Source organism: Prionailurus viverrinus, chromosome A2, assembly GCF_022837055.1.
Source record: "Prionailurus viverrinus isolate Anna chromosome A2, UM_Priviv_1.0, whole genome shotgun sequence".
Lineage (NCBI taxonomy): Eukaryota > Metazoa > Chordata > Mammalia > Carnivora > Felidae > Prionailurus > Prionailurus viverrinus.
The window spans coordinates 20437839-20449275 of NC_062562.1; the positions used below are offsets into that span (position 1 = coordinate 20437839).

Genomic DNA, 11437 nt, shown 5'->3' on the forward strand with positions numbered 1-11437 from the left:
GGTTTGTCCCTAGACTGATGACTTCAGCTTTTTCCCTTCCCTTAGGAGCTGGAGGCAAATGCCCACTTCTCTGTCTTCTACCAGTGGATCAAGGTAGGACAGGGCAGAATACTGGGGTTGGGGCTCAAATCCAGGAGGTCTCCCTGGATGCAGAGGTGCCACATAATATCTCCAAGAGCTGGAGGTGGGGGCAGGCCTGCAGGCTGGGAGCAAGCAATCTCAGGTGGCTGCCTTCATTACTCCCCCTGCCCCCCTGTCACCACGCGCACAGAGTGCTGGCATCACTCTTCCTACCGACAGCCGAGTCACAGCCCTGGTGCCCTCTGAGTCTGCCATCCGTAGGCTGAGCCCCGAGGACCAGGCCTTCTGGCTGCAGCCAAGGATGCTACCGCACCTGGTCAGGTGGGCAGCCAGGGCAGGGAGCTGGGTTGGGAAAGGGACTTCTGTGTGAGATCCCGCCCCTCCCCAGAGGTTCTCATTCTGACGACCTATGTCCACCTGTTGGGGTGGAGCCTAGTCCCAGGGTAGGTTACACTAACCTGGTTCCGTGCCCCACAGGGCCCATTTTCTCCAGGGTGCCCTCTCTGAGGAGGAGCTGGCCCGGCTGGCTGGGCAGGATGTGGCCACCCTGAGCCCCACCACACGCTGGGAGATTCACAACATCAGTGGGGTACGTGGTGAACTCTGGGCAGGAGAGGGGGTCGTGCAGAACATGGTGGGGGACTTCCCAGAAGGGGGTCCCCGGTGATGAGATTGAGGTCCCCTCGACCTCCACAGGGCCGGCAGAGGGCATACTCAGGACAGTGTCTTGGGACCAGCAGTGACTGCCCTGCCAGGGGCCGTCTGTTTGTCTTTCTCTGCATGTGCATACCTGTCCCTTTTGTGCATGAGTCCTGGTGTGGGTCTGTGTACCCATCTGGTAGGTTCTCTGGGTGTCTGGGCCAGGCTGGGGGCCACCGGTAGCTGCCTGTGTGCCCAGCAGAGTCTCTGTTGGTGCTGTACCCGCTCTTAAGTGTCTACCTGTGACTCCCTGTGGCTGAGCCCTGCTTGCTGTTTTCCAGAGGGTCTGGGTGCAGAATGCCAGCGTGGATGTGGCTGACCTCCTTGCCACCAATGGTGTCCTACATGTCCTCAGCCAGGTATGGCCAGAGGGGTGTGCACAGGGAACATCCTAAGCTGAGGGGCACTGACATACTGACCAGCCCCTATGCTCCACGTCAGGTCTTACTGCCTCCGAGAGGGGATGCACTGCACGGGCAGGGGTTGCTGCAGCAGCTAGACTCGGTGCCTGCCTTCCACCTCTTCCGGGAGCTGCTGCAGGTAAGGAACAGAGGAGAGAGGGGGAGTGCCTGGTCGGGGCGCCCTCCCCTGGGCCTGGAGGGAGGTGGTTGGCCCCGGGGTTGGGACTGAGGGGGATTATGCCCATTGGTGACCCTGGCCTCCTGTCCCCAGCACCACAGCCTGGTGCCCCAGATCGAGGCAGCCACGGCCTACACCATCTTCGTGCCCACAAACCGTTCTCTGGAGGCCCAGGGAAACAGCAGCATCCTGGTGAGGTCACTGGGATAGGGCCACTGAAGGGGAGGGTGAAAACCTGGGGGAGCTTCCCATCCTATGACAAAGGGACAGGGCAGGTGGAACATACTGTCCTGGGCACTTGGTGGTCCCCGGAGTCCCTGAGCTTCTTCTCTGCCAGGATGCAGACACAGTGCGACATCACGTGATCCTGGGGGAAGCCCTCTCCACAGAATCCCTGCAGAAAGGGGGACACCGCAACTCTCTCCTGGGCCCTGCCCACTGGCTCGTCTTCTACAACCATAGCGGCCAGGTCTGCGGGGGTCGGGGGCTGGGAGCCTGCAAGCTCTGCTCCAGAGACCACCCCCCCCCCCCACGCCTGTAGCCCCAAGGTGAGGGTGGTAAGTGTGGGGGGTGGACTCAGCCTCCTACTGTCCTCCTCAGCCTGAGGTGAACCACATGCCGCTGGAAGGCCCTGTGCTGGAGGCCCCTGGCCGCTCGTTGTTTGGCCTGTCGGGGGTCCTGACTGTGGGCTCAAGCCGCTGCCTGCATAGCCATGCCGAGTCCCTGCGGGTGAGAGGCCGAGGCCAGTGGAGAGGATAGCTGAGGGTTCAGAACTGGGAGGTACTGGCTGGCCTGGCTGGCAGGGCAGGGCAGTTGGTCAGGGATGGGACAGGAAGGAAGGTGAGTTGGGGGGGGCCCCCCGTCCCAGGACCACCTGAAAGCTCTGCCCTCCCTCCCTGCAGGAGAAATGCATAAACTGCACCCGGAAATTCCGCTGCACTCAGGGCTTCCAGCTGGAGGTGAGGATGGGCCCAGCACAGCTCTGAGCTTCGCCTGCTCTCTGCTCCCAAGGTGTCTGAGCCCGCAGGGCCCAGTCAGTCGGCTCACCCAAGCCTGGGGAATGGAACAGCAAGGGCTGCTTGACCTCCCTGGTAGAGGCCAGGAGGCCCAGGCCCAGGTCTGCCAGGAGGCCTCACTCACTTGCAGCCTGAGGCCTGGGTCCCGCCTGCCATCTCCTCATCAGGTCTACCTGTCTTGATCCCTCCCTAATTTTCTGCTGTCCTGCTCATCTGTCTTACCCACTGATATCTGTCTGTCCTGATTGTCTGTCTCCCCATTCACTGTCTGCCCCTACTCAAGCGAAGGGCTGAGCCCTCCTTGCCTGCCCCTGTTTCCAGAACACTCCCAGGAAGAGCTGTGTCTACCGATCTGGCTACTCATTCTCCCGGGGCTGTTCTTACACTTGTGCCAAGAAGATCCAGGTTTGCCTTGAGGCACCCCCACCCCCAAGTCTAACCAGAAAGGGGGAAGTGGGAGTGCAGGCCCAGGGGAGAAACCTGGCCTAGATTTCAAAGGCAGAGGCTGCGCTTGGACTAGGGTTGAGGCCAGAGGGGCAAGGGCCCAGAGGGAGGGTAAGGGGGAGAGGTCTGAGGTCAGTGGGGCCAGTGTTGGTCCCCATGGCCACACCCCAGGAAGTAGGGACGGGGAGAGGGGAAAGGGGCTCAGCCCAGACACTGTCAACCAGGCCCCAGGGGCAGCTGCTGGGCCCAGCTCTGCCTCTCACTGTGAGACCCGGCACAGCTGTCGCCTGCCTGAGGCTCCGTTTCCTCGCCCCTGCCACGGGGAGGGTGGTAGAAGGCAGCCGCCATCTCCCTGGTTCCAACTTGCTTCATTTTATGGCTTTGTGGCCTGTCCCCGCCCCACCCCTCCAACATTGCCCCGCCCCCCACTTCCCTCCCCCTACATCTGGCCTGTGCCCGGCCTCTCCCTGCCCCCTCCCTGCAGGTGCCTGACTGCTGCCCTGGCTTCTTCGGCACGCTGTGTGAGCCGTGCCCCGGGGGACTGGGTGGTGTGTGCTCGGGCCACGGGCAGTGCCAGGACCGGCTCCTGGGCAGCGGAGAGTGCCACTGCCACGAGGGCTTCCATGGAACAGCCTGTGAGATGTGCGAGCTGGGCCGCTATGGGCCCACCTGTGCCGGAGGTGACTGGAGAGGGTGGAGGACGGTAGGCACGGGGATGGACCAGCAGGGTCAGGACGGGAGCACTGGGTAACTCCTGTCCCCCCTTGTTCTGCTCCCAGTCTGCAACTGTGCCCATGGGCTGTGCCAGGAGGGGCTCCAAGGGGATGGAAGCTGTGTCTGTCATGCGGGCTGGCAGGGCCCCCGCTGTGACCAGAGTGAGTGGCCTCAAGGGGGAGAGGTGGGTGACTCCTGGGGAGGTGGTTCCTGGGTCCAAATGACCAGAACCATCTTCTCACCCCTCCAGAGATCAGTGGCCCTCAATGCCCAAAGAAGTGCGATCCCAATGCCAAGTGAGTGAGCTCAGCCTGGGGCAGGTGGGCAAGTGGGTAGGGGTGCTGGGGGCAGGGAAGGGCCAGGCAGGCATAGGCTGAGCTCTTGCCACCCCTCCCAGCTGCGTACAGGACTTGGCTACAGCCCCGGCCTGTGTCTGTGCTGCGGGCTACTCAGGCGACGGCGTCCACTGTTCAGGTCCAGTCACACACGGATGCTCCGGGCCCCCACCCTGAAATTTGCAGTGGCTTTCCCTGCAGAGCCCTCTCCAGTCCCTCTGAATCTAGTTTCGATCCCAGTCCCATCTCGGGGCCCGCCCTTCCCTCTGACCTCTTCCTTTCTCCCACATCCTCTTCCCTTGTCCCCACTCTGTCCCTGTGCCAGCTCCTCACAACTCTCTGGGATCATCTGCCCCTAGAGGTGGACCCTTGTGCCCGTGACCACGGGGGCTGTTCCCCTCACGCCAACTGTACCAAGGTGGCGCCTGGGCAGCGGACGTGCACCTGCCAGGATGGCTACACAGGAGATGGGGAGCTGTGCCAGGGTGAGGCTGGGGTCCCTACCCTGGGCGTACGTGGGGCCAGGGGTCTGGCTTCAGTGTCGTGAGTCACACTAGGAGAGGCTGAGGGGCCCACGGGGGGCCCTGAGAGCATGGGGGTGAGTACCTGATCGCATAGATGAAGGGCCGCCTAGGGCCTCCTCTCATCCCCGCGTCTCTTCCCCCAGAAGTTAACAGCTGTCTCATCCACCACGGGGGCTGCCACATGCATGCTGAATGTATCCCTACAGGCCCCCAGCAGGTCAGCACAACAGAGGTGGACACTGGGACTGTGCCATTCCCTCGTAGGGTGGGGCCCCCCTCAGACCAGGCGGGGTGCTCCTTCTGTCAAGGGTGCTGGCCTGCTCTTGGGGCCCAGCAGCCGCACTGATTAGGGTTTGGGACAGGTCTCTTGCAGCTGCCGTGAGGGTTACAGTGGGGATGGCATCCGGACCTGTGAACTCCTGGACCCTTGCTCCCAGGTCAGGGCCCAGCCCCACCTCATTTCATAGGGGAAGGGGACTGAGGCAGGAACCAGCCTTCCTTGCCCCCATCAGGGTCCCAAGGGCCTCCAAAGGGTAAGCCGCCCTCCCACAAGCTCCAGTCTGACTGATCAGTAGCAAACCGAGCTTTGGGGGTTGGACGGGGGTCTTCGTGGCCCCTTACCCAGGGATGGGGCAGAGGAGTCCGAGAGCCACTGATGCCTCTCCCTCTCCTATCCCTGCCTCAGAGTAACGGAGGCTGCAGCCCCTATGCTGTGTGTAAAAGCACAGGGGATGGCCAGAGGACGTGTACCTGTGACGCAGCCCATACCGTGGGTGATGGCTTCACCTGCCGTGCCCGAGTTGGCCTGGTAATGATGCCCAAGTTAGACCCCTGACCCAACCTTGGCTATACCTCCCCATGGGCCTCACCCATGATATTAAGACCCCAGGTTTGATCCTGATCCTGGCCTTAACCTTGACCCTGACCCCTGACTCTACCTGGGCCTGACCCAGCTATGATCCATGAAACTAATCCTAATCCTAGCTCAGACCCCCGGCTTTCCTTTCCTCATCTCTGCCTTGGCCAGACCTTGGGCTGCAGGTGCTGGGACAGGCACCAGGCCCTGAATGGGGGCCACCCAAAATCTGAGCTGATCCTCGCCCCCCCCAGGAGCTCCTTCGGGACAGGCATGCCTCATTCTTCAGCCTCCACCTCCTGGTGAGTGACCAACTGGCTTCCAATTCCTCAGTCTGGCCTGGGTCTCTCTGATCTGCCAGTCCCACCGGTCTCTGGGCCTTCAGGTTCTCATTTGGTCAGGGGGTTGGCTGTTCTGGTCTCTCAGAGTCCAAGTCTTTCCAGGAGGATCCATGGAAGCCCTGAGTTGGTCGAAAGTTACCCCTCCTGCACTCAAGCTGTTTCCCCCTCCCCGCAGGAATACAAGGAGCTCAAGGGCGATGGGCCTTTCACAGTCTTTGTGCCTCGCGCAGATCTAATGAGCAACCTGTCGCAGGTAACGCAGCCCTCCCCAACCCGCAGCGAGGTTGGGAAGGAAGGGGTGGGTATTCTGGGGCGTGGGCAGAGGCAGCAATCAGGGGCCTCCCTCTACCCTCCCGGACCCCCACTCCAGGATGAGCTGGCCCGGATTCGCGCCCACCGCCAGCTTGTGTTCCGCTACCACGTGGTCGGCTGCCGGCAGCTGAGGAGCCAGGAGCTGCTGGACGAGGGCTACGTCACCACGCTCTCAGGGCACACGCTGCGCATCCACGAGAGGGAGGTGGGTCCGGGCCCCGCCCCCACCCTAAACGACCCAGAGACCCTGCCCCTGACCCCTGTGCTCTGACCCCACGCAGTTAAGACCTCACCTCCCTGGGCCTGGGCGGGCCTTAGTGACGGGGAGACCAGCTCCAGACCGTGCCCACTACCAAAGGCCTGTCCCCCAGGCCCGGGCCTTCCGAGCCTGGCTCCACCCCCACTCCCACCGGCCACACCTGGCTGCCTGCTGCCTCGACCGTGCCCACCTTCTGCCCCAAGACCCACCCAACGCAGGTTCCGCCCCACCTCAGGCCCCACCCACAGCATGAGTACCCCACCAATCGGCTTCATTCAGTCCTGGGCCCCACCCCCAGGGCAGCATCTATGTCAATGACTTCGCCCGTGTGGTGAGCAGTGACCACGAGGCTGTGAATGGCGTGCTGCACTTCATCGACCGAGTCCTGCTGCCGCCGGACGTGTTATACTGGAAGCCTGACGTTGCCCCTATCCTGAGGGTATGACCTGGGCACAGGCCTGGGGGCTTACCGAGCAGGTTGCTGGGGGCCTCAGATGCTCCCTCCCTGCCTGACCTCAAGGCTCACAGGTGCCTTTCCACAGAGAAACGTCACCGCCGCTGCTGAGAGCTTTGGTTACAAGATCTTCAGCGGCCTCGTGAAGGTACTGCTCCCGTGGGTAGGCCTGTCAGTGTGTGCATTTGTGCCTGTGTGTGTGACAAATGTGTAAGTGTATATTCACCTATCTGCACCCTTACATGTGTAAGCCTGTCCTTTGTGTGCGTACAGGCCGTCTGTGTACTTGAGCCTCCCAGTGTGAGCACAAGGGTATGCTTATGTGTGTCCACGTACCTGAAAGTAGTCCAGGTGTGTGCAAGCTTATCCCTGCACATACGTCCATGTGTATCTGGCTACAGCCAAGAATGTGGCTGGCGGGAAGGCCCCCTGGGTCCCTGGAGCCCCTTCCTGGCCTCTGTGGTCCAGCCCCCTACCTCCGCCCACCGGTCTCTGAGTGTCACACCTCTGCTTCTCCTTGCCAGGTGGCTGGCCTCCTGCCTCTGCTTCAGGATGCAGCCCACAGGCCCCTCACAATGCTGTGGCCCACAGACTCTGCCCTGCAAGCCCTGCCACCTGATCGCCAGGCCTGGCTGTACCATGAAGACCACCGTGACAAGCTGGCAGCCATTCTGCGGGGCCATGTGATTCGCAACATTGAGGTGGGTATACCCCCAGTCCTTGGTCCCCACTGCCTGCCACCCAGCCTACCTGCCTGGCTCCAACCGTAGCCCCTTCTGCTCAGGCCTTGGCATCTGACCTGCCCAACCTGGGCCCACTCCGCACCATGCATGGGACCCCCATCTCCTTCTCCTGCAGCCGTGTCCGGCCGGTGAGTGTGAGGAGAGGACTCAGATGAGGGAAGCAGGAGGCAGGGGCTCTGGCATTGGGGGGCCACAGTGCACCTGTGACCCAGTGTACTCTCCCTTCTCCGCCTGCAGGGTGAGCTCACCGTGGGTGAGGAGGATGCCCGCATCATGCAGCGGCACCTTCCCTTTGAGGGTGGCCTGGCCTATGGCATCGACCAGCTGCTGGAGCCACCTGGCCTTGGTGCCCGCTGTGACCGCTTTGAGACTCGACCTCTGCGGCTGGTGAGGGAGGCCATAGGTCAGAGGAGGAGGGGCAAGGGATCCTAGCCAAGGGACCCGTCTCATCCATCTGACCTTGCCGTGTTGGCCTCTGTTCTTTACAGAAGATCTGTAGCATTTGCGGGCTAGAACCGCCTTGTCCTGAGGGCTCACGGGAGCAGGTAAGGGCCTGGAAGCTGGGTGGGGGTTCAGGCAGGGCCCAGGGACTCCAGGGCTGTTTGACTCCTCTTGGCCCAGGGCAGTCCTGAGACCTGCTGGCGGTACTACTCAAAGTTCTGGACGTCCCCTCCACTGCACTCCTTGGCACTGCGCAGCATTTGGGCCCGGTCTAGCCTCTGGGGTCAGCCCCAAGGCCTGGGCAGGGGCTGCCACCGCAACTGTGTCACCACCACCTGGAAGCCCAGCTGCTGCCCTGGTCACTATGGCAGCGAGTGCCGAGGTGAGTGTCCCAAGGTCGTGAGTGTCGCTGGCTGGCTCTTCTGGCACAGCTCCAGCCACTGCTCCGGATAAAACATGTTGGGGTGGTGGGGCCGGGGCAGGTCTGGATGGTGAATGGATTTGGCCAGGAGAGAGTGCTCTGAGAGGCTGGGTGGGCATCTGTGGGATTCTCACCTGTGAGGGGACTTGGGTGGATTGTGGCTTCCGGAGGAGGCTCGACTGCCCCAGGTACAGGACGGACGGTGTGGCTGGGCTGGGGCTGCCTGTGGTGGGGGTCCAGTGAGAGCCCTGGCCCCACCTCACTTCTCTCACCTCTCCACTAGCTTGCCCTGGTGGCGCCAGCAGCCCCTGTGGTGGCCACGGCGTGTGCATGGACGGCATGAGTGGCAGCGGGCAGTGCCAGTGCCATTCGAGGTTTACAGGGACAGCGTGTGAACTCTGTGCCTCGGGTGCCTTTGGGCCCCAGTGCCAAGGTGGGCTCCCTGCCCCACCCTGTCCGACCCTGCCCTCTGAGCCCCACAGCCCACACGCCAACCCCATCAGCCTGCTGATCTCTCTCCCCAGCCTGCCGCTGCACCTCCCATGGCCGCTGTGACGAGGGCCTTGGGGGCTCTGGCTCCTGCTTCTGTGATGAGGGCTGGACCGGGCCAAGCTGTGAGGTGCAGCTGAGTGAGTGCTGTCTGTGTTTGTGTCCACCTGAGTGCTTTTATATGCTCGCGTGTAGTGGCATGTGCCCCGACCACACACTCAGGTGGAGCCACTGAGGGTGGGTGGGAGGGGGCCCAGGGGCACCCAGGAGGGCAGCTCCTAACCTGGATATGCGGGGGATGCCTGGGGGACAGAGCTGCAGCCTGTGTGTGCCCCGCCCTGTGCGCCCGAGGCCGTGTGCCGCGCGGGCAACAGCTGTGAGTGCGGCCTGGGCTATGAAGGGGATGGCCGCTCGTGCACAGGTGAGTGGTGGGCAGGTGTGAGGTGGTGAGGCCCCCTCCCCCCCCTGCCACCGGGGCCTGCCACTCTCTCCCTGCCCGCAGTGGCGGACCTGTGCCGGGATGGGCATGGCGGCTGCAGCGAGCACGCCACCTGCAGCCAAGCAGGCACAGTGGTCACCTGCACCTGCTTGCCTGCCTACGAGGGCGACGGCTGGAGCTGCCGGGCCCGCGACCCTTGTGCAGACGGCCACCGTGGGGGCTGCAGCGAGCACGCCGACTGCTTGAACACGGGCCCGGTGAGCAGCCGGGGAGTTGAGCGGCAGGGTGGGGAGGCTCCACAGAGCAGCACCCCCCCTCCCCCCCGGTCCCTGAAGAGCACCTGCCCACTCTCCCGCCCCAGAACACGAGGCGCTGTGTGTGCCATGCTGGCTACGTGGGTGACGGACTGCAGTGTCTGGAGGAGACTGAGCCACCTGTGGACCGCTGCCTGGGCCAGCCACCACCCTGTCACGTGGATGCTGTGTGCACTGACCTCCACTTCCAGGGTGTGCTTCCCTGCCCGCTCCCGGTGCCCCTGCTTTACCTCGGTGCTGCTGGGCTGATCACGCCTCCCTCCCTCTGCAGAGAAACAGGCTGGTGTCTTCCACCTCCAGGCCCCCAGCGGCCCTTACGGCTTAAACTTCTCAGAGGCCGAGGCAGCGTGTGGGGCCCAGGGAGCTGTTCTTGCTTCTCTCCCTCAGCTCTCTGCTGCCCAGAAGGTGTGTGGGGCTTAGGAATCTGGAGCCAAGCCCGTGGGTGCCCCCTTGAGCTGGGCCTTTGGTCTCAGCATCTCCTTCTGCCCCTACAGCTCGGCTTCCACCTGTGCCGTGTGGGCTGGCTGGCCAACGGCTCGGCTGCCCACCCGGTCGTCTTCCCTGCGGCAGACTGTGGTGGTGGGCAGGTGGGCATCATCAGCCTGGGCCTCCGGAAGAACCACTCAGAGCGCTGGGACACCTACTGCTACCGAGAGCAAGGTACAGCCTCCCCTACCCCCCCAACACATGCCCTGGCTCGGCCCCTTCCCACTGACCCACCCAACTGCTTATCCCGCAGATGTGGCCTGCCGGTGCCGCCAAGGCTTTGTGGGTGATGGGACAAGCATCTGCAATGGGAAGCTGCTCGACGTACTGGCTGCCACGGCCAACTTCTCCACCTTCTATGGGGTGTGCAGGGGCCCAGCCTCAGGGCTGAGGGTGTGGGTAGCTGGGTCCCTGGGGAGGGACCCTGCCCACAGTCCTATTTTCCCTCTTCCAGATGCTGCTTGGCTATGCCAATGCCACCCCTCGGGGTCTGGACTTCCTGGACTTCCTGGACGATGAGCTCACCTATAAGACACTCTTTGTCCCTGTTAATGAAGGCTTCATGGACAACATGGTAACCAGTGGGGGTCGTGGGCAGAGCCAGGCCCAATGCTGATGCCTCCAGCTGGCCTGGGCTAACAGGCCTTGCTTTGCCTACAGACGCTGAGCGGCCCAGACCTGGAGCTGCATGCCTCCAACACCACCTTCCTGAGCACCAATGCCAGCCAGGATACTGTGCTCCCCGCCCACTCAGGCCTCAGCCTCTTCTTCAGTGCTGTGGGCCCTGACAACAGTTCCTGGGCCCCTGTGGTGAGTTTTGCTACTGCACTTCCCCTGCTGGCTCTGGCCCTCACAGACTCACCAGGCCTGACTCTGGTCTCCCTACAGGCCCCAGGGGCGGTCGTGGTTAGCCACGTCGTCGTGTGGGACATCATGGCATTCAACGGCATCATCCATGCTCTGGCCAGGCCCCTCCTGGCTCCCCTACAACCTGTGAGTTGGTGAGGGGTGGGGAGGACGACAGGCAGAACAGCAAGGGGTGAGGAGACGGTCCTGGCCTTGACGCTCTCCTTGTTTGCAGCAGGCAGCGGTGGCGCCTGAGGGTCCACCCGTGGTGGCAGGCGTGGGGGCCGTAGTGGCTGCTGGAGCACTGCTTGGCCTAGTGGCTGGGGCCTTCTACCTCCGTGCCCGAGGCCAGGCCACGGGCTTTGGCTTCTCCACCTTCCAGGTAGAGCTGTGTTGGGGGGCAGGGGGGAGGGATGTTGGGGGTGTCTGGGTCCACAGATCTTGCTCGAGGCCCCTCACCACATACCTCTCTTCCAGGCGGAAGATGATGCTGAGGATGACTTCTCTTCATGGCAGGAAGGAACTAGCCCAACCCTGGTCTCTGTTCCCAACCCCGTCTTCGGCAGCCCTGATGCCTTTTGTGAGCCCTTCGATGTGAGTATGAGGGGTGAGCGATGACAGAAGGGGACCCCAGGGCCTGGTGA

The 11437-nt window shown here is 63.0% G+C and overlaps 1 protein-coding gene across 6 annotated transcripts in view; it reads left to right on the forward strand.

The window, feature by feature from the left end:
• Positions 1-11437, forward strand: part of STAB1 (stabilin 1) — a 31463-nt gene that overhangs the window by 19783 nt on the left and 243 nt on the right. For 3 of the 6 annotated variants that reach the window (XM_047832363.1, XM_047832335.1, XM_047832340.1), the window contains 41 exons: positions 46-93; positions 272-402; positions 559-670; positions 1062-1139; positions 1222-1320; positions 1453-1551; positions 1697-1828; positions 1960-2088; positions 2262-2318; positions 2697-2780; positions 3304-3499; positions 3599-3694; positions 3784-3829; positions 3931-4007; positions 4228-4353; positions 4536-4609; positions 4755-4829; positions 5078-5200; positions 5503-5550; positions 5765-5842; positions 5960-6106; positions 6459-6599; positions 6703-6762; positions 7139-7315; positions 7399-7485; positions 7595-7744; positions 7846-7902; positions 7979-8180; positions 8503-8652; positions 8744-8848; positions 9022-9129; positions 9211-9404; positions 9509-9653; positions 9733-9866; positions 9956-10121; positions 10201-10310; positions 10402-10521; positions 10608-10757; positions 10836-10940; positions 11029-11175; positions 11271-11387. In XM_047832363.1, coding sequence (XP_047688319.1) covers positions 46-93; positions 272-402; positions 559-670; positions 1062-1139; positions 1222-1320; positions 1453-1551; positions 1697-1828; positions 1960-2088; positions 2262-2318; positions 2697-2780; positions 3304-3499; positions 3599-3694; positions 3784-3829; positions 3931-4007; positions 4228-4353; positions 4536-4609; positions 4755-4829; positions 5078-5200; positions 5503-5550; positions 5765-5842; positions 5960-6106; positions 6459-6599; positions 6703-6762; positions 7139-7315; positions 7399-7485; positions 7595-7744; positions 7846-7902; positions 7979-8180; positions 8503-8652; positions 8744-8848; positions 9022-9129; positions 9211-9404; positions 9509-9653; positions 9733-9866; positions 9956-10121; positions 10201-10310; positions 10402-10521; positions 10608-10757; positions 10836-10940; positions 11029-11175; positions 11271-11387 — 4680 coding nt within the window. Of the gene's footprint in view, positions 1-45; positions 94-271; positions 403-558; positions 671-1061; positions 1140-1221; positions 1321-1452; positions 1552-1696; positions 1829-1959; positions 2089-2261; positions 2319-2696; positions 2781-3303; positions 3500-3598; positions 3695-3783; positions 3830-3930; positions 4008-4227; positions 4354-4535; positions 4610-4754; positions 4830-5077; positions 5201-5502; positions 5551-5764; positions 5843-5959; positions 6107-6458; positions 6600-6702; positions 6763-7138; positions 7316-7398; positions 7486-7594; positions 7745-7845; positions 7903-7978; positions 8181-8502; positions 8653-8743; positions 8849-9021; positions 9405-9508; positions 9654-9732; positions 9867-9955; positions 10122-10200; positions 10311-10401; positions 10522-10607; positions 10758-10835; positions 10941-11028; positions 11176-11270; positions 11388-11437 lie in introns of those variants that run through there. The other 3 variants (XM_047832349.1, XR_007146786.1, XM_047832373.1) reach the window with 3 other exon arrangements.